Source organism: Porites lutea, chromosome 4 (assembly GCF_958299795.1).
Source record: "Porites lutea chromosome 4, jaPorLute2.1, whole genome shotgun sequence".
In the NCBI taxonomy this organism is placed as follows: Eukaryota; Metazoa; Cnidaria; class Anthozoa; order Scleractinia; family Poritidae; genus Porites; species Porites lutea.
Genome location: NC_133204.1, coordinates 47,101,988 through 47,123,967, shown reverse-complemented (window position 1 = coordinate 47,123,967; position 21,980 = coordinate 47,101,988). Strand labels below are relative to the sequence as shown.

The 21,980-nt window shown below is 39.3% G+C and overlaps 2 protein-coding genes and 1 pseudogene across 2 annotated transcripts; 1 reads left to right on the top strand and 2 right to left on the bottom strand.

Annotated features, from left to right (window-relative positions):
- Positions 1-630: 630 nt before the first annotated feature.
- Positions 631-9,262, top strand: LOC140934776 (cytochrome P450 3A29-like; annotated as a pseudogene).
- A 340-nt stretch (positions 9,263-9,602) lies between these two features.
- LOC140933850 (extracellular calcium-sensing receptor-like) lies at positions 9,603-12,661 on the bottom strand. The gene has a single exon (XM_073383515.1). It carries the CDS (start codon positions 12,659-12,661, stop codon positions 10,058-10,060), a length of 2,604 nt encoding a protein of 867 aa, XP_073239616.1. The 3' UTR covers positions 9,603-10,057.
- Positions 12,662-15,262: 2,601 nt separating this feature from the next.
- LOC140934775 (uncharacterized) lies at positions 15,263-21,419 on the bottom strand. The gene is made up of 4 exons (XM_073384343.1): positions 20,818-21,419; positions 20,151-20,240; positions 19,228-19,317; positions 15,263-17,481 (listed from the first exon to the last, which is right to left on the bottom strand). Exons 1-4 carry the CDS (start codon positions 20,903-20,905, stop codon positions 15,263-15,265), a joined length of 2,487 nt encoding a protein of 828 aa, XP_073240444.1. The 5' UTR covers positions 20,906-21,419.
- Between the last annotated feature and the right edge of the window lie 561 nt (positions 21,420-21,980).

Below are 21,980 nucleotides of genomic sequence, written 5' to 3'. Positions count from 1 at the left end.
TAGCCTGCGAACGCCAGACGTTTCTCCTCGTTCATCGCCTCGGAGGGACGTTTCGCGAGGAGGAACGTCTGCGACTCAGCGACAGAAATTCCATACCGATGACGTAAATCAATGTTTACATAATAAATCCGGTAGTCATGGAGTTCCAAATGCAAATTTGTTCAATTTTACGTTTCTCCTGGTCGATTTTGGTAAAGTGTTGTGTTCATCTGCGAATGAGCTCCGGAAAAACTCAAATGCTTCTTCTGGAGAAGACTATATTCCGCAAATATTGACTGTTTTGTTAGAGATTCAATGCCTTTACATTTGACCTTTGCGTACTTTTGTCTTTTGTCTGTCATTCGTAAACAATAGCTAAAACAGTGAAACTACTCCGTCGACAAATTAGCGCTTCTGACCGGGTTCCGGACAGATTTTGCGTCATCAGTATGGAATTTCTGTAGCTGAGTCGCAGACGTTCCTCCTCGCGAGGAGAAACGTCTGCCGTTCGCAGGCTTACCTCAACTCCAGTTAAACCTTTTGGTCAGCCCTCGCCTTCTGTTGTCGATTCTCCGGCCATTATTGCTGATAGTTTGCTTAGCACTTCTGAGCTTTGGAGTAAGTCTCCCATTCGAGATCTTGGTGGCGTAGATGGCGAGAGCAATAAATCAGCAATGTAAGTTGCATTTACGAATACGTGCATTGGTTACAATATGAATTATAAAGGTATCTCACAGTTTGTTGTCTTTATTTACATATCACAGGAAACAATCCCATCTGATTTCTTTCTTTTTTTTTTCGATTATAGTTTGAACTCGTCTTTATTTTCTGACGATAAGAATATGTGTTCTGATTCAGAAGGGTCTACCTCTGAATACTCGACAGTATATATGTTGTAGTTATATGTTTATCTCAGATAATTTTTGTTTTTCTTTAGTTTTTGAGTATGGTAATGTATGCTATAAAAGCTAATGACGTTTAAACAAAAGAAAAATACAAATTACCTGAGATAACAAATTAACAACAACATATATATATACCTACATATATTCCATCGGATATTGGATAAACATAACAGTCTATCTATTATTGCACTTGGAGAGTTTTCATTACCGCATGTCAGGTTTTTACTAGTAATCTCTTCCTCCTAACAAACACTTTGTTCCCAGGGTGATCTCTAAACCGGCCATGAAAGGTCCATTGGTGGAGTACATTGCCTATGAATAGTATTCTGTTATACTACAGTTGACCATGTTGTTTTGGTGCCTTTTTTCAGTAATCAAGCACTTTATAATTTTGCCATCCTTGAATAAAGACAGATGTATTGACACTGACAGTGACACTGATTTTTATGTACAAAATTTCAGTTGCCCCACAGGCTGGGTAAGAAAAATTAGCTTCTGCCACTATCAGGGTGTTTCCTAAAGCGTTCAACGATAATATGAGGCGCATACATGCATTGGTGAAACGCCAATGCATAAAAGTGTTAACCCCCCCTCCCCCGACCCTGCCTTTCTTCATATGCCTGGGTCAAGAGATCCACTTCTTATGAAAAAATTTTTATTTTTCCCTCTATTTTTTTTATACTTTCTAACTGCTGTTTATCTCAACAGGCACACAGGAAGTATTGAATGTGCTAATAGCCTATCCCTGCTGTATGCATCAAAGAGGATATCTTCCAGGTAATTACTTGTTGACTGTACTGGTGATGAGGATGTTAATGATCATCATTATGATCGGCTGATTCTCTATTGAATGCAGTGCTCTATTGTGGCCTTAATTTTCTGTTTAGTAGCAATATTTCCTCAAACTTGAATATTTTACAGTTACAGGGCCTACAGAGTAAGACAATGCCTTGAAGTGATTGACTGGAACTACCACCTTCACCTCCCCCCTGCCACAAACCAAAAAAAAAAAAAAAAAAAAAAAAACAGGAGAACAGATGTTCAGCTGAAAGTACTATCAGTGGACAAAGCAATGGGACATAAAGATCATAACAGTAGACAAGGGATATGAATATATTCCCCTCCTCATTGCTAACATATTACATGCCAGATTACATGATGTGGATATCTTGACAAGGAATATCTCTCTAAATGCAAGTGATCCCCGTCACTGTTAGCCCCAATCCCTTGCGGCCATACCACCACCTCCCACTGCAGAATTGCGTAAGTGGTAGAGTCGGTTCAGTTTACCTGCACCGTCAAAAAGCTGTGAACCGGAAAAAGGTGATCTTTAGAAAAATCCATCACCCATGGAAGACTGAGTTGTCATATTTTGAGATACATAGAACAGAGTCCAGTCAGAGTGTTATCAGACTAAGATTTATCACTTTCTTTAATTTCTATACATTTGCATTAATTGATAATTTACAGTATAATCTTATGAGAATCAAGACAGCAAGAAGTAGGAAATACCGATATTCTTCAAAGTGAAATTTTTGTGCAGCATAAGGAATTGTAAACAATGAAAGACATGTCTTGTACTGACATATTAATATTAATTGCCCCCGCAGGGATTTCGCTCAGAAGGCGAAATCCCGAGGAGGCACTCTAGTAACTCGCTCGTATATTAAGGAAAGTACTTACAGATGAATTATTGCCCCCGCAGGGATTTCGCCCAGAGGCGAAATCCCGAGGAGGCACCCTAGTAACTCGCGCGTATATTAAGGACAGTACTTACAGTTCAAATATACAGTCAGTATACTAGAAAAAATCTCGATTTGCTCGAACTGGGGCCGCGAGGAATCGGTAGGTAATGATGACGTTTCTATTGTTTGCGCCCGCAAGTACGAAATGGTTAGGATGACGTAAAGACAGAAAATCTCGAAGGGACCGCTCAGGTAGATTTTGTGACATTTATTGTGCAGTCATACTTCGATACTCTTTTGCATTACGCAGTGACGTTCTGTGGAGCAGTTGTTTTGAAAGTTAAGGACCAAAAGACACTCGTTAAGCGCAGGGGAGGTTATAAAGTGCGTTTAACTGTGTATATATAAACACTTGGAGAGTTTGCCAGACACGAGTTCTCAAATCTTTGATTTATATTGGAAACCTTGCCAGACACTCTTTCTCTCTCTTGGACCGGAATAAGACTCAGCGGCCAAACAAGCAAGACGAGTGAACAACGGCTAGCTTATTACTAGCAGATTGATGGACATTTACAGAAATTCGCCGACAATCAAATTTGTGCTGACTTATTCAGTGCTCACAGATGTCCTTCCGTTATAACTGTTTCAAATAAGACTAGAATGCGCTAGCGAGAAAACTATTCTCGAAGCTGAGAAAACTTTGATCAAAGCTGTGTAAATCGAACTGAAACTGTGCATGGAACCTTGCGTTTCCTGCATTTATCTCACCTATTGCACGGAATATTTGTGAAATTTTCATTATGAATCGGTATGTTTCAAAGAGCTACACAACGAGCAAGAATACTATTGACCGACAATGTATTGTTGGCTTTCACATACCGTCACTAAAATTCAAACTACAAAACTATCCACCATACTGAGATTTTACTTTCATGGTGTATTAGAGCAGCTGAAAACTAATTTTCAAACAAATTTTTCGCTTCAAAAGGTTTCTTCTTCTCGTGACACAGCATTTACATGACGGCCGAGAGAGCTGTCATTTAGGTTAAAAAAAATGACTTTTTTCGAGGCATTTTGCTATCTAAACACTTCAAGTATTAGAAAAAGTATTACTTTAATGTTTATGAGTTCCTTTAGGAGTAAATTCACGCTTTTGTAGCAAAACTCGGTAACAGATGTTTCTGCTCGTTTGCGTCCGCCATGTTGGAGCTCATCCGGATGAGCTCCAGCATGGCGTCTCCATACTAAGCTCTATAAATTTGGGTAAAACATTTCCTCGGATATCTCGTAGATGAATTATTCCTTCGACCCAAATCTTGGCGAGGGTCTTTGTATATTTACCTCCTTTCATTTCCCAGATTCTGGACTTTATCTATCCAATGGCTTTGATTTTTATTTTGATATATTTTGAAGGGCGTGACACTGGAAACCAGCAATAGAGCGGGGGCAGCTGTAGTGTCAACTATTACTAGTATTATAGTAAGATGTCAATTTCAACCCCAAGATATTAGCAACTTTTAGACAAACAGTAAGTCATCTGTTTTTGGGAAAATATGCTATGACCTACAGTGTGAACTGGAGTACATGTGTATTAAATAGCAAATAAATTATTGTTTTTCCATGAATTAATTAACTGATCAGTCCGCCCCCAAACTCCCCAAACAGTGACAAGTACCAGCAAATAAAGTCGACCCTGGACAGTGAAGGTGTAGTCAGATGTCAAGGAAGAATAGGTCTGTCATCATTACCCTATGATACTACATTTCTTGTGCTTCTGCCTAGAGAACATTACTTTACGAGATTGGTGATTCTCAAGTGCCATGAACAAGTTATGCAAACTGGAGTAGCAGAGACACTGGTTCAACGACTTCAACTGCGTTCGAAATATTGGGTCGTTAAAAGAAAGATAGACAGTTAAGAAGATATTAAGCTAGTGTGTAGTATGCAAGAAACCTGAAGGTCGTCCCTATGGAGTGCCTCCTATCCCTCAACTATCTGAATTCAGATTGTCTGACGACTTCGCATTTTCAGATATAGCAGTAGACGTTGCGGGTCCCATTTATGTCAAGGATGTGTACAACAAGAGTCGTGTTATGAACAAGGCTTACATTATGTTATATACGTGAACATCTAGTCGCGCAGTTCATCTAGACCTGGTTCCAAATATGCCAACTCAAGCATTTGTGAGAAGCTTGAAACGTTTCACTGCTCGATGAGATGTACCAAGGCTTGTTGTATCGGACAATGTTTCCGCTTTCAAGAGTGAAGAGCTGAAAAAGGTTGTTAGCAGAGTATAGCATATCCTGGAAATTTATTATGGCATTAGCACCCTGGTGGAGTGGATTCTTTGAAAGTCTCGTTAAATCAACAAAGCGCTGCCTGAAAAAGAGTTTATTTATTTATTTATTATTCAATCGCTTTCACCATGATTACAGTGCTAAAATAAGACTAGGGAAAAATACATTTGAACAAGTCATAAGAACGAGAGACGAAGGTGCGGGACAAACAACAGAGCGAGGCTCCAAATTAAGTGTGCCCTTAAAAAATACACAAATACTAACTATGTAAACATTAAAACACTATAAGAAGTATAAAAATCCAATTTCCCAAAACGACAAGAACGAATCACTCCCGCGGCCGATAAAAAGTCTCAGTAGCAGCAGTTGCCAGCTAGTAGAAGATTACGCGACCTACTACATTTGCAGCAGATCGACTTCCAGGTGTTAAAGTTAGTGACGTCACAGTTTGTGCGAAAAGCAGTCGAATAGCGATGGAATACGTGAGAATTAAACTGATTAAGAGAAGCAGGAGGCAACGCAAATGACAAGACCCCTAAATACGCTTTATCCTGTGGCAGTCGAATCACAAGTGCGGGAATGAGCGTCAGAGCAGAAACACTGATTTCCCTATTATGTTCATGGGAAATGCTTGACAGGAGCATGTTAGTGAACATTAAGATTAAGTCAAAGAACAGCGAACTCTTTTCCTTTCATTTGTTATTTTATTCGTTTCGTTTGTTGATTGACCTGTGTCAATCAAGGCGGGGAGTGTGTAAGGAAATTATTGCTTCTTTGTGGCGGGAAAACTCGTCACATGATCTGGGAACTGAACTTTGCACGAGGGTCTAGGGTCTGTATAGTCGTTCGGAGTCGCGGAGCTGATCGAGTGTGTAGACTAAGTGTAGATCATCGAAATTTTACGCGAATTGATGTCCATGAATTCCTCAAGTGTAAAACCGAGTAAAGAAATCGAAAATATGAACATGTGAAGAAATATACTTTCAAGGGAGTGAAGAATTAAAGCTAAATGTAACTGGTTGTATCACACATAGTTTGTGATAAGTAGTCCAATATGCCCTTTAGCAGGTACTAACAATACGGCCGCCGTGTTAGCAAACAAAAGCGAAGAAATCTCCGGAGTGTTTAGCATTACCACCATAGTTTATCATGGATCTTACGTGGAGGAAAGGAACATTAGTGCCTGTCAAGGAAAAAATTTAATTCAAGAGCGGGTATTTTATCAGATAAAGTGATCGCTTTCCAATAAAACCCTCCGCTTTTAACGAAGATGACGGTTTCAAGAAACATTACATTTTCATTCAAGGATGAATAGAAACTAAAACCCTTTTAAGCACTTTTGGTATATTCATTTAGCGAAGGTGGCAAAGCTTGGCCGGAGGCATTAAAAACAAATCCTGGCCACTTAGCCCGGAGTCCTGCGAAGATTAAACTTCCTTTTTGTTATGTAAACGACTTGTTAACACGATTGCTTATTTGGTGTCAGTTCTGTCAGTTTTTCAAGATCTAAAAGGTTAAATGGAAAACATCTCTGTTCCAGTTGCGACATGATTAATTTAAAAGTGGGAGATGAATTTACACCTCTTGGATTTCTTATGGCAGTCGCTTACTTAGAGGGCATGTTGTGTCCCTGCAAACTTAGCCTATTTCTCATTTTAATGTACTCACCTGTGATCTACATGAAACTAAAATTAAACATCAAAGATGTGTTGATTTTTTAATCAATTATGGATATCTGTTGATCCTTCCGCATTGGGAATATAATCATACATTTTCTGTTAACGTTGATTCAAGTTGTAACGTGCCCGATAATTAATTAAGCTTATGTCCACAAACTATTTTTTAACAGCAAGGGGACCTACAAAACGGGTTCTCTGCAATAATTGAAGCCAGGCATATCTATACATCACTTCATCTCCTTGTTCACTTTCTCTTCTCAAAATTTCTATTAGAATTTTCTTTAACGTGTGATGAACTTATATCATGCTACTGGGTCAGAAAGCAATTTACTGCAGGAAACAGTAAGAACTGCTAGTTGATGGTGGATAAAGATGCCGCTTTGTGAATCGGGAGCGATTACCAAGGTTAATTTGTTGTGACGAATAACAGGAAGATGAGGGATCGGAGCGCGGGGGTTGATATGCAGACAGGGATCAAGGGAGTTATGTTTGACCTTGAATCCATTTTCTTTTTCGTGGTGCGACTACAGGTGTAATATATAGATTTAGCCAGGGCTAAAGGCGAAGCATCCGTTTATATACTTCTAAAAAAAGCAATAAACTGTAAACGTATTATCTTAAAGCCATGACAAAGAAATATTCAAATCCCTACGTAACATCTCGAGCCTTTGATTTACCTTTTGAGGAAGGGTTTCAGTTTTCCCGTTGAAACACATCTGAATGAATAAACTCATCTCCGGCCATCGAGCTCAAAGTCTTCTGTTTTACCGAAACTAAACTGTAACTGCGTTACATGCAAAACTTTAACAGCCCCCCTTGTGGGGTGGGGTGGGGGGAATTTTAAAGGTTGCGGACCATTTAAGTTTCGAATTGATCGCCGTATTATATTATTGCATCATAGTGTGTTATTGCTTTTTAAATAGAAAACCAAAAAAAATATTGTTGAAATTAAGGACAGAACGGTAGATTGAAATGTTTATTTTAGGAGGAAAAATTAAAATTACTCTAAGCAACATCAAAATCCAACAGTTGATAGCTAGTTAACATTACAAAAGTTTAAATTTGTTTAAAAGTGTTTTTTTTTTTCATTTGTGCGCCTTGTTTACATCATACCTAATCGAGGAAGACCTTTACAAGGCAAAATTGAGATTTTATTAGACACTGTACTACAGTAATAAAAAGAATTTTTCTAGTTCTTTATTACAGAAACAATCAACTTTTAATCGCCTTGGACTTGTTCCAAATGGCCTTTTTTTCTGCATTGTTGCATTTACATCCAGTTAAAGGCAAGTTCATAAATCATAAGACTGCGAACGAACAGAATGCCGTCTATGTTTCAAATTTAATTTTCAATAAAATTGTGAGTAATCTGTTTGACTTCAAATTAGTTGGAAAGCTTAGAAAAGTCATTAAATTTAATGAAAACGCTAGTAAAAGATACTTTCTCGTAAAATACACTCAATTTGAATCTTATATCTCCCCCTTACAACTTCCTCTACGAGAGTTCATAACAGTTTTTTGCACAGGGTGCCCAAATCGTCTGAAAATGTTTAAGAAATTATAGGTTGGCATGAGATGAGTTTTCTTATGTTAAGTAACTGCTTTAATATAAACCTTCTATCGCGCTCAAAAAATCTGCATCAAAGAACTGTAATTTTGTAAGTCAACTTAGTTGACCCAACTCAACTTGGTGTTGGCTCTTGTCCATCCGTTAAAATGGGTAGCCGTGTGTTTGCATTTTAGGCGAATCTGTGGACATGTTAGACTACTTCAGTAGAATGACGCTGGAAGTTATACTCTCCACCGCATTTGGTTTCGAAACTGACATTAAAACGACAAATAAAGCCTGTTATTTAAAAAAGTGAAGGAAGTTTTCCTTACTCCTTGGATAATAGACATTTTAAGACGGTTTCCTTTTGAAATATATCTTTTAAGGATTCTGGAACTCCAAGCTACTTCGAAAAGGTCGCCTCAGAGATCTTACAGCAAAGGAGAAAAACTAGCTAAAAACTGGGCCAACAGGAAGACAAGATTTGATGCATTTGATGCTGACAGCGAACGAGGATTCAACTGAAACTCACCGATGAGGCAATAATTGGCCAGTGTCAGATCTTTCTTTTCGCGGGTTACGAAACTTCGAGCAATACTTTAGCCTATATCAGCTACCAGCTGGCCCTGAACCAGAATGCACAGGACAAATTAAGAGAGGAGATCAAGGAAGCAGTAAAGAGAAACCTTGAAAGCTCTCTGTACGACCTTTCTCATGACATTGATTATCTTGATTGTGTTATAAATGAGTCACAGCGACTAAATCCACCTTTGGCTCAGGTTAACCGTGAATGTGTCAACGACTACAAGTTTAATGACATATTTATCCCATTTATATCATTTGTATTTTCTACATCGTGACCCTGATGTCTGGCCCAACCCAGAAAAATTTGATCCCGAGAGATTTCGAAGCTCCGCGAAAGACGATCGTCACCCATATCAGTACTTGCCATTCGGTTTAGGGCCAAGGTCATGCATTGGGATGAGATTCGCTCTAATGGAGATCAAGATTGCTTTGGTGAAATTCTTGATAAAGTACAAGTTTCTACGTTCACCCGAGACACAGGTACCTTTGGAAATTCTTGCTGGTGTCACTCTGATCCCGAAATATGGAGTCCACGTGAGAATAGAAAGGGTTTAGAACTCTTTGCTTCGGCTTTCCTATTCTTTTTTTTTGTGTTTGGTGTGGCTATCTCCGTCTAATTAGCTGCTACCATCAGTTTTCTAAACTTTGGGACCTAATGTTGGTAGCTGATATACTCGAACCAAGAAAAAACATTTTTAAAACTAGGAGTAACACCACCTGTTTGCGAGAAAAAAAGAAGAAAATGGTTTGTTGTCATAAAAATGTAAAACTAAAGTACAATTAAGTATAAATTTGAGACGAATAAATAAAAATGAATTAAGTTACAAACGTTTCAATAAATTTCGTTATGTATTTCTAAAGTAGTCTAAGGTCGTGGTAACAATAATGCCAATTGTGCATCCTTATTGCTTTTAATGGAACTTTATAAATTACCATCGTAAATGGTAAATAAAAATGACAAATCGTGTCAGACAAATATGTTTCTCAATTACTATTTCAAAAGTTAACAAAAAATTAAAACTGAACTTTTACGCTAAAGAGTTTTCAAAAAGCTTTAGCAAAAGTTTGTCCATCTATGCTTCCTTTTGTATTTGCTGTGATAGTTATCCCTTCTGTCCATGTTTTGATCGGTTATTTTTATGTTTCACTCAGTTTTGTCGTGGTTCTTACTGTTTGAAATGTCATTTAACACTGATATTCCACAATTTGGGTCCCAGAAATTTGAAAGAGTTTTTCCCATGAGAAGTAGCATGTTCAACCTCGAAGTAACTGCAACTTGTTTGTGCCTCTCAGTATAAAGTGACGTAACGAAATTTTTGTAGTCCTGATCTGTTAACTGTCTAGTTTGCGATGTGCTGTGTAACTAAGTATCATTATTTTAAATCCCGTTTGTGGGATGAACATCAGCTTGTTGGATTGTTGCTGAAAACGTAGCACTATTTGTGAACTGCCTAATTTCAGCTTTCATAAACTCGTTTGTGTTTTTCTCTGGACGAAGCAGGATGACAAATAGTTTTGGCGCGAAAACGCACAAAAGAATTCCATATGCGGTGACGAGGGCAGTGGCACAGGCCACAATGGTTGTGTAAAAACCTTCCAGGGACGTGTGCACCGGGTAAAATGACACCCAGGAAATCAGGAGCACGTACATCGCCGACCCAATGTATCTCGTTTCGTTGAAGTTTTCTGGAAGTCGCCTGGCTTTAAAGGCGTAACCAGCGCATACTAGAGACAGCAAAATGAAATAGCTAAACATGGTTGCCCTAAGGACACTTCCGATAGCTGATCTGAATGGCATACAGGTGTAAAACACATGTGTCTGTACTCGTATCTCCTGGTGCTCGTAAGGTGGATCAAGAGTTAGCCACAACACTGCCAGAATAACTTCAACTATGTTGAGTCCCAAGACCACAAGAAATTGACGTTTGCGATCCACGATGTATCGCTTGAACCAGTTTGGAATGATGTTGGTCTGAAAAGCGCGGACCAAACGGTTTGTCTTCAAGAAGAGGATGGAAACAAAAGTCGTATTAATAAAGTACCTTAGGGGATAAATAATACAACATAACATCCTTGTGGGCTGAGCAAGATGGAGCAAGGTGAGAACAAAACACAACGCGATTGCGACAAGCAAAAGAAGGCTAAGTTCTCGATTGGATACCCTCACTAATGGTGTACTCTGGTTCTTCACAAAAACAAAGATGGCCATGAATGTTGCAAGCAATCCAATAACCGTTAGGATCAAAAATATGACTGCAGTAACATCTGACCACTTGATGTTGATAACTGGCAAAGGCAGGCATGCTGTACCGTCGCCGTTTGATTTATGTAGTTGTGGGCACTTCGTACAGTTGGGAGAGCTATGCTGTTTACTGATGGAGCCCAGAGGACACTTAATGCATTCCCAGCAACAGGACACAGTGATCGTTTGCTTAGTTCCCGGAGGACAACGGTGACTGCACGTGGATATTGGAGGCTCACTTTCTTCATTAGTCCACTTTATTTGTTTGTCGTTGATTGTGAGGTTGATACGAGTTCCCCCTGTCCATGTCCCCACCTTAACATTTTCATAATTCTCCGCCTGTTTCTGAAAGTTCACGATATCGTACGACGAAAAAGTGGGATCACCACTTTCGGTGAACTGCACTTGCCCTGTTATGCCTTGAAAGCTCACTTTCCTGAGTTTCAGAAGCATGGCTTCGGGTGTGACTTTGGCATTTTGCTCAGGACAGTACCCACTCGCTAAAGGTCCGCCTCCGGGATTTTTACACTTCAGTAAAGAGTCCAGCGCGTGTGCAAGGGCATAGACGGCGTCTGTCAGATAAGGAATGAACGCGTTGTGTAGTTTGGCGAAGACTCGATCGTCTATTTTGGCCGAGTAAAGGCAAGCACTTTCAGTCATTGAGGAGCAGTTTAGATGGCTTGCCCAAAACTCCTTCCACCACGGATTGGCGCTTTCTCGGGTCTTATTTAGTGTGATTCCCTTAAGATAATCCTCAAACAGATTGTCTGTGAATAGATAAGGCCTTATTCCTATTGCTCCTTTTAGTATGACAGCATTTTTTTTCAAAACGTCTGGATTGATGGCAGCTATTGCCTCACTAATAAGAAATGTTCGTCCTTCAAGCCCCTGCGCAGTTGCTTCTTCCAGAAATCTTTTTGCAGGTTCATAGGTGCTCCATAAGACGACCACTTTGATGTTTTCAGCATCTTTGAGTTTTCTTACGATTGATGTCATTTTTCCTTTGTATCCCGAACGCGTGATGTACTCCGAAAACGCGATGCAGAATGTCTTTCGGTCGTAAGCTTCTCGTTCCAACGCGCGTAAGCCGTATCGACCGTAGGAATGGTCAACGGCTACGGCTGCAATATACTTCCATTGATAATACTCTATTATGTCAACCATGGCTTTAGCTTGTTGGCCATCCGGTGGAATGGTGCGAAAAAAGGAGTTAAAATACGGTGAGCTCAACTCTTCGCTGGTAGCGGAAGGACTTATAGTTGGAATGGCAGCCACATTTAGTAAACTCGAGACGAAGGCGGTGCTACTCGAATCGTCAGTGCCAATAACCGCAGAAATCGGAGTCGTTAGATTATCCATATTTATTGTAAGCTTCGACTTACAGTTATCACTTTGTCCTTCCAGTAGTTCGTTCAGAAAATTACTTTTCACAAAGTCATTGGCTTTTTTCATGTCGAGAACAGGTGTGTCGCAGTAGTCTCGAATGTCGAAGCCCAGTGTCACATTTGGTAGAAGCTCAGGATCCTTGTTAATACGCTCGATTGCAAAAGTTATAGCCTCGGTGTATCCAAGGCCGAAAGCGTAAAACTCACCGCATTTATCGTGGGCGGTTCTGACGTGAAGAGGAAGCAAGACTCCTAGAGTAACGTTGCCGGGCTGGTAGAATCGTTTTGGGTCGATCGAGGTAGCTGGCGAAGAGTGCATCAATAACCATAACAATAGGAAATGAAACTGAGACATTTTTTCCGCGTTAAGCCAGTTTACTTTTCTGTGCATCAGATTAAGCTAGAAAAGAAAAGAAAACGAAAATGTTCATTAATATATATGCCTTAAATAAGTAATTTTTTGTTCCTCAGTTGGCGTCATTTAAAACCTTTTAAGGTAATTAAAATAATTGGGTTCAGTTAAAGGGTCAATCTCATGAACTGCGCATGTGCTGGCCGAAGCTCAAAACTTGAAAAATTCTGTAGAATATTTCAAGATTGACCCGGCTAAAAAAAGATGGCGGCTGCAAATGGCAGAGGCGGCCATGACGGTAAACGAAGGAACTCGGGTCACAAGAAAAAACGATTTCTGACCTGAAACGGTGCAAAAGAGAGTGGTTTAAAAACCTTCAACGTCCTTTCCTCGAAAATAATATATTTCAGTCGTGGCTTACAGTGAAATTCGGGGCAGGATGTGAATGTTCTAGTGACAGCGATTTGGTGGCACGTTCGTTATCTGTTGAATATCGGAGAAGGTAAGTCATACGTTTCTTTGCCTGATGATTAAACCGTTAAAGATTATTTTTGTCAATGAGTCATATTTATGATCATATTTATGACACTTGCACGAAGACATGCAAAAGAGGAAATTGAAGCCAAGGTGCGACGATGCTTATTATGTTTCAGTGATATATATGTTTCGTGTTGGTTAGCATTTGTTTTTTTTCCATTTCAATGTTGATTATCGATAAAAACTTATTTTCCTTAAAGGGCCGCAGACGCAGATTACAGGAGACCAGTGAAATAAGAGGTTTAGAACGGTGCAGGTCTTCTGCCACAGACCTCAACTTAGCCTGCGAACGCCAGACGTTTCTCCTCGTTCATCGCCTCGGAGGGACGTTTCGCGAGGAGGAACGTCTGCGACTCAGCGACAGAAATTCCATACCGATGACGTAAATCAATGTTTACATAATAAATCCGGTAGTCATGGAGTTCCAAATGCAAATTTGTTCAATTTTACGTTTCTCCTGGTCGATTTTGGTAAAGTGTTGTGTTCATCTGCGAATGAGCTCCGGAAAAACTCAAATGCTTCTTCTGAAGAAGACTATATTCCGCAAATATTGACTGTTTTGTTAGAGATTCAATGCCTTTACATTTGACCTTTGCGTACTTTTGTCTTTTGTCTGTCATTCGTAAACAATAGCTAAAACAGTGAAACTACTCCGTCGACAAATTAGCGCTTCTGACCGGGTTCCGGACAGATTTTGCGTCATCAGTATGGAATTTCTGTAGCTGAGTCGCAGACGTTCCTCCTCGCGAGGAGAAACGTCTGCCGTTCGCAGGCTTACCTCAACTCCAGTTAAACCTTTTGGTCAGCCCTCGCCTTCTGTTGTCGATTCTCCGGCCATTATTGCTGATAGTTTGCTTAACACTTCTGAGCTTTGGAGTAAGTCTCCCATTCGAGATCTTGGTGGCGTAGATGGCGAGAGCAATAAATCAGCAATGTAAGTTGCATTTACGAATACGTGCATTGGTTACAATATGAATTAATATATATATTTAGCCAAGCCTAAAAGCGGAGCTCCCGATTTCATTACGTAATAATAACTATAATACAATATAGCCTAACTGATACCTGCCAGTTGGTATCAAGTTGTAGTCTACCACGCAACCACATTTGTTAAGCGTTTTGCTGCTTGATGAGTCAAAAATAGCTGCTTGGGAGACTAATCAAAGTCTGATGTTTTCCCCTTGGAAATGGTGTCAAATTTCCCTTTCTTTCTAAAAAATAGATTTATAAATCCTTCGCTTAACACTTTGAATATAAATCTGGAAACCAAATGTTATGTAACTGAGTCAACTACATCACAACAGTTAAATATTTCCTTTATGGTCATGATTATTTAATTGTCATTGCTTCAAGCAGACCTTCCAAGTTATTACATGTAATAATAGTAATAATAATAATAATACTAATAATAATAAGTAATGGTAACAGGACTGAGTGGAGTCCAATTCGGTCTGTAATCATACGAATGATTAACAAAATCGGACGACCGTGTAGCGGGAGTCCGATTTGTTTCATCACGAGTATGATTACAGATCGAATTGGATGACACGAAGTTCTGTTACCAGTTAATCATAACTTTAACAAAATTTGTGATATATAGGGCTCTTTTTAAATCAAAACACAAGAAATTCCAAGATTTTTCGCTAACAATGAAAAAAAAAGCCATTTAAGCGCGTGCGTGATGGCGCGTACTGTCCAATTTAGGCATGACACGTACTGTCCTATTAAACTGTCCTATGAAGGCTGAAATCAGGGCAGTTGAGAACCAATCAGATTTGAGAATTTTGTTATAGTTATGATTATAATAATAATAACAATAATAATAGCTAAAGCAATCTATTTAACAAATCGACCACAATTTTCCATGGTGTACACTCTTAGGGGTGCATGTTTACATGACACTGGGGCAACTTTCGCCCTGACGCAAGTTCACTCTGGTTCCCTCTCATGGCTCTACATTTGTTTACATAATACCACCATGCCGGCACAAGTCACTCCAGCGTCAGTTCACCCCGGTCGTTGCAGCACGGCGAGAATTTCACTCCGGTACAAAATCTCCCAACAGTATCATCTAAATGCGAAACAACCACTTGCTGCGGTGTGAAATCGGTCTGCCGGTGGACTGGAACAGTAATCAGAGCAACTGTGGAGTCCAACCCTGTTTACTAAAAGCAAATGATCCTCCAGTATTGCATCTTGTGTTGCTGCGATCTGCATTAGCATCTTCACTAAGGGATCTCTGTCATCTGATATGGGCTCAGCCGTTCCCTCAGGTGGTGGCCAGAGGTCTTTTCTTGGCTGCCCTTCTTCGTCATTGCCAGCTGGATGTAATGCTGTCATGGCAAAGGTTTCATCTGCCCACTGACTAAGTCTAGCTGCATACTCTTCCTCTTCACAACCATCTTCACGAACTTCATGCAATAGCTGATGTGGTTGCCTGTCTTCCCTCCAGCTGAGTTGGTGCCAATGAATTTGACCACGGGACTTGGCAAACTCATAGCGGTACCAATAATCAGAGACACCAAATACCGGCTTCAGTATCTTCTCATGGTAAGCCTGGGTACGCAGGTCAAAGTAACTCACCACTACATGAGTATTTTCTTGTACTGCCTTGAAGCGGGCATTGCTATCTTCAGCAAGGTTGACTTCTTCGCCTTTCGTCTGCAAGATGTACTCTTCCAGTAGCCTTCTAAGAGGAGGAAAGTAAAACTCGGCACAGCTTCCAGTCATGAAAAATGAAGGCAACCCACGCTTCTCATTGACCATGAACTCCACAAGGGCACGAAGCTCTCTGCGTCTCTGGTGCCAGTACTGAGCTGTACCACGCAGATTTGCGCCAAAATACAACAACTTGTCGGTAAAAGTGTCACCTCTCGCAAGTCGCTCTTGCAGGTCTGCAACAGTTATGTGTGGGTCACCAAGTTGCTGATCAACAAAGAACCGACTCTGCTCCAGGGCACGCTTCCTCATGATCATATTGTGGACAACAAACTTCCACACCTTATGCCTCGCAAACCTTCCGTCTTGGTACCACAGCAGGTGCTCTGCCCAGTTATGCAGTGAAGGAGATGTCACTGGCCGGTTTATGTGGAAATCACCCTTTCCATGGGGAAACAAGCAAGGAAATGCCATCGTAAAAAAGTAGGGAGTGGTAAACTCTGATGCTGGTGTTGTACCCGTGGTCGGCCAAGGGATCACTGGTCGTTGCACATTTCCTTGTGCTTCTTCAGCTTCACTTTCCCGAGATTCAGAAACAACTTCATTTATGGCTGCTTCTACTTGTGCTTGCACATTCACTCCAGGCTCAGGAAGAATAATTCCAGAGACTGTTGAGTCATCAGTGCTGTCTGTTTCCCCAACATCCAATTGTTGTGGTGCAGGGCCTTGGTCATCAATGCGTTCTGTTTCAGAGAACTCAACAGTCCTCAAATTCGGCAACTCACCATCTTCTGGTAAATTCTCTATGCGAGCACCATCAATAACAACATCACCATAAGCAGGATTGTTGTCCTTGAGCCAACGAAGGGCTCCTTCAACACGGTGTCTTCTAACCCTGAAGTCCTTATGGGTATCATCTTTTCCTTGTCTTCTCACGCGTATGATATCCACCTCTGCTGGTAGGCGTGGAAGAATAGTGGCTGGTTCTTGCACAGCCTGTGGGAAAGCAATGCAATGTCCCTTTGAGGCAATACCTCCATGCTTCAGTAGGTGTACATGCACAGTAGGTGCTAGCCTGGCTATCAGCATCTGTTCAGCATCTGACATGTTAGACAAAATCTCAGGAACAGCCATTGGATCCATGTTATTCTCACCAGACCAAACTTTTGGCACCTTCTTATCTCTTCTGCAGCGAGTACACATGTTTCTCGTGCCCTTGCACTCCAATCGCCTTTCCTTGCAGACCTCACAAAAAAAGAATGCATAAGTCATCTGCTCCACCTCAAATGCACGAATAGCACTGTATGCATTATCTTCTTGCTGACTAGACCCTGCAGGTGGAGGAGGTGGTAGATCTCCAACGGCTTCACGCAACCTTTTCTCTTGTTCTGATATTCTTCTTTGGTTTCGCCGCTGTCTTTTTCTCCTGTCATCCTCCGTTTCCACTTCACCAGGCTTTGCAAACTCATAGTCCACACCAACTGCCCTTGCTCTAGCAATAAGGCGGTCATCTTCTAGGTGGCTACTATTATTTACTTCTGGAAGAGGTTGCTGTGTTTCCTGCACGTTGCTTGCTTCCTCGATTGGGGCATTTTCTACTACAAGGGTGTCCCTTTCCATCTCTTCTCCTAGTAAATGAATTATCTTTATTTACCAACTACACAATATAAGCTTAGTGGCACTAGTGGACTCTATTTTTAGCATGCCTGAGGGATAAGTGAAGTTGTTTGGGGTATTCAATTACAGGAGAAGAATTAATAGAATTGTGACTCTTGGGCTATGCAGGCTACAGCCTGCCTACCTAATGGTGCTTGTGTTACTGATTTCAGAACCTGATTTCAAAAAGGAAATACACAGTATTTTTCCAAACCTTAGATAAAAGAACAAGGTTTGAAAATCGTTTTCTAAGTGGTGATAACTACTGACTGAGATTTCATAAATCAGTCATCAGTCTTTTGATGTAATGTATAGATCTTGACTATCACATGCTTTACTAACATTATCTCATTTTATAAAGAAAACTGCTACAAATTGTACTTGTAGAAAGGACCTTCATGCTGTGCTACAACTATTTTGAACCTATTCTCACCATGGAGCTATCCTTAAGTGGTTGTACTTTTGTCCGCATGTCCGCTCCCTTATTTGCAAGGATCTTATACAGGCATTTGTTTTCATGATTCACTACAAATATTGTTATCATTTGTTTCCCCTTTTCTTCTTCATTTATATTCCACAAAATACTTAACCCCATTCACACCAAAGCTTAAACAAAGTTAAAATTGTTTGCTTTATAATAGCTGCTTACTGACTAAGTTTCTTGCAAATTACCAGAATGGTTGAAGGTCATTATTTTGAATCCTGTGTGAGAATCTGAGGTCCAATTTTCTGTGTCTGTTTTTCATTTTAATACATGTTTAGTTGGTGTGAATGGGTAGCGTGTGAATTGGGCATGAGTGTTTGCATAAGTAGTCACTCGCCTTTGAGTTCAATTTCCATTTTTCAAAAAATATCAAAACTGAATGAGCCTTAAATTAAAGGGCAAATGCAATTTGAGCTTTTTGAAAAACACATGAGTGCAAATAAATTCCACATTGAGTGAGAAAAGTCATATGATTACTTTTTAATAATATACATGAAATAATTTACATGTACTTTCCTGCCTGCCTTTGTATGCTTTAATTTTGCAACACATACTTAGTTGTTTCGCATTTATTTTAGCATCTCAAAATCAAGGAACTGAATTGTTTGTCCTTAGTTATGGACAGGTGTATCCTTAACTCTTTCAATGCGTGTCCATAGCTGTCATAATAATTAATTTTCAGACCATTTTGGGCACATAGTTGCCCACTTGTTTGTTTATATTACTCATGAGTCTTGATGTAGAAGGACTCCACTAAGCAGTTTGTTGGGTTTGGCATCCTAGAAACTCTCAATTTTCTCTGAAAATCCTTTCTCTTTGTACAATAGCTTCAAACATCAAATCAATATATGGTCCTGTTTACAACGTTTATATTTGATTTTTGTTTTCAATTGTTCAATAGTACTTTGTCATAACAGAACTAAATTTTGCTTTGTATGCCAGCTATTTTTCCACTCGTCAAGTTACCTACCTGGCTTCCCACGGGGTGACCAGCAGATTGTGGTACCTGATTGGTTCTGATATATTTCTATTGTTTATTAGCTAATCACATTTTTTCATTCTCTGAGAACATATTTTTTTATTCTTATTTGCATAATTTTTCCTCATTTTTGCACTGTGTTTACTAAAATTTGCACTGCTCTAAGACAATCACTTTCAACAAATTGTTCCATGTATATTATTATCTTTCATAATAAATATCATCTTCTGTAATCAATAATTATTATATCAGTACCTGCTGAATGACCTTGCTCTTGTTCACCTGGCAGAGAGCTTTCCATGCTACATTCAAGTTGGAGGACTTCACTTTCATGTTCTTCTATGGCTAAGAAGATAAGATATAATCTTAATAAATTGGGCAAGCAGATTGTGACACCTGAGGCTGATTGGTTCTTATACATTTCTATTGTTCAGTGTTATCCAGAAGTTTTAGAGTAGCCAGCTCCCAAAGCAAAGAAACTGGTGCCTGACACCAAGCACTGATAAAGCGAGAGTACTGTATCTAAGGGAGGGGTTTGGGGACATTAAGCCCAGAGATCTGAGAAGTTTTGCTCGTGATTTATAAGCTTTTCCAGAGTTCTCCCAAGAACCAAGTGAGTTATCATGCTGGTAAATCCATAGAAAATGTGGTCTTTTACTTTTATAAAATAACTTTAAAGCATGTTTCAGTTTACTATGAGATTACCAGCACAATAAACTATTGGTTTTTAACCAATCAGAATGCATGTACTGTCTTAGATATTTTACAATTAAAAATATTATCTGGCAATGTCTCATCAAAAATCATTCAGTAAATATATCGATAACACCATTAGCAAAAGAGCTTTTTGTACGACAAGTTATTGTTTTTGTTTCTTTTAGGACCTTCTGAAAAATTCAAGATAAAAGGTACAGACAGTTTTTTTTACTGTTTTGAGTCATAAGAGTAGGCAGCAAAACCACCAGTCGCCTGCGCTTCTGGAGAACACTGATTGTTCACAGGTTTTCATTCTCTGAGAAATTTGCACTTTATTTCCTTATTTTTGCATTATGTTTCCTTGTCTTTTACTGTGTTTACTAAAAACTGCACTGCTCTAAGCCAATCTCATTCAAGAAATTTTTCCATGTATATTATTAAGTTTTATAATAAATACCATCTACCATGAACTATATCAGTACCTGCTGATTGACTTTGCTCTTGTTCACCAAGCAGAGAGCATTCCATGCTACATTCAACCTGGAGGACCTGACTTTCATGTTCTTCCATGGCTACGAAGATAAGCAAGCAGATTGTGACACCTGAGGCTCATTGGTTCTTATATATTTCTATTGTTCAGTGTTCTCCAGAAGTTTTAGAGTAGCCAGCTCGAAAGCTACTAGGCAAAAGATTATGGTGATAACAATACATAAAAGTAGTGACAGAAAATGAATTAATACTAAATATGTCAAGGACTTTAAGCTGGCTAAACAAAGGGGCGGTATTTGCTAGATAGTGAGCTTTTGTTATGAGCCGCACTAGACGCTTTTGCAAAAGGTAAATACAGTTTAGGCTGGAACAGTAGGTGGAGGACCAGGCGACATTACAGTATGTTAAGAAAGGATATACAAAAGGTGACAATGATCTTGAAAACATTTTAAAATGACATCGTAGAAAACCTTTTTTGCAGTTGTTGTGTTACAATTTGACGATAGTTGTTACGTAGATGCGAAAAAACATCCCTTAGCCTCGTTTTCAACTCGCAATTCCACACTGAATACCTCTCTTCGTTAACCAATCAGAATGCGTGATTTTACTCAATTATGCAATTCTATAATAAATACCATCTACCAAGAACTATATCAGTACCTGCTGAGTGACTTTGCTCTTGTTCACCAAGCAGAGAGCATTCCATGCTACATTCAACCTGGAGGACCTGACTTTCATGTTCTTCCATGGCTAAGAAGATAAGATAAAATCTTTAGTTGGGCAAGAATTTTCCCTCACCCCTACATACACCTATTGTTCAAAGAAAACATGTCAGAACAATACTGAGCCAAAAGTTGTAATTTCTGGTTTAACTCTAATGGGGAATTGTTTTTAAGAAAAAAAGAGCTGAGCTTGACAATATTCCTGGAAATATTATTTACTACACTGTACCCTCCAATGAATGAACAACTTGATAACCACCCTCAAAACTGGTTTATATTATTTCCCCATCTCTCAACACAAGGAGTTTTTGAGCATTTATGATCACATAATTTTTGTCTTAATTTGGCTATTACTGCAAAGTACAATGTCTTCAATACAGTAAAAACCTAGCTGTGACTAAGAACCTGGTTTTTAGGAACCTGTTAGGCTAAACTTGCCAGTTATAATTAGGCCCCCTCTATACAAGAACCTGTTTAGCCCAATATTTGACACACATCTTTATTTTCTCAAATCTATAAAAAAAATTCTATACACCTGGAAAATATTCAGGTGAACCTCTTTGGGAAACATAATCTGCAATTTTTTTTTCTTTCAGAAAATAAGAACCTTTTCATTTTAGAAAAATAGACAAATTTTTTGCCAATAACTACTTTTTTAAGAACGTACCTGTTAATGCAATGGGAAAATCCAGGTTCTTACCTACGAGTTTTTACTGTCTTTTGACCGGTCCGAGCAAAAATTTGTTTGGCAGGTAATAATTTATTTTGACCGGTTAGTAACTAGACATGACCGAGCTAAAATTTGTTTGGCAGGTAATAATTTATTTTGACCGGTTAGTAACTAGACATGACCGAGCTTAAATTTGTTTGGCCTGTCAACATTCAAAAATAATTTCTAACCCTGGCTGCCCTCCTTATTTACATAGATCTCCATACACATTCTTAAACACTCGAAGATAGGTATCTACAAAATGGAAAAGCCTAGATTTATAGTAAAATAATAAAAGTTATTTCAATTACAAGACGGAGAATAGATCCTTCAAATTCTGTTTACCCTGAATAAAACAAATAGAGGTAAGCTCGAACAATCTGCACCAAAAC

What these genes read in the sequence shown, in the direction of transcription:
- LOC140934775 (XM_073384343.1), bottom strand. Translation starts at nt 20,905, where the DNA reads ATGGAAGAACATGAAAGTCAGGTCCTCCAGGTTGAATGTAGCATGGAA. An exon ending in AGAGCAAAGTCACTCAGCAG is followed by an intron (nt 20,241 to 20,817) that starts GTACTGATATAG and finishes TTATCTTCGTAG; the next exon opens with CCATGGAAGAACATGAAAGT. An exon ending in AGAGCAAAGTCAATCAGCAG is followed by an intron (nt 19,318 to 20,150) that starts GTACTGATATAG and finishes TTATCTTCTTAG; the next exon opens with CCATAGAAGAACATGAAAGT.
- LOC140933850 (XM_073383515.1), bottom strand. Translation starts at nt 12,661, where the DNA reads ATGTCTCAGTTTCATTTCCTATTGTTATGGTTATTGATGCACTCTTCG.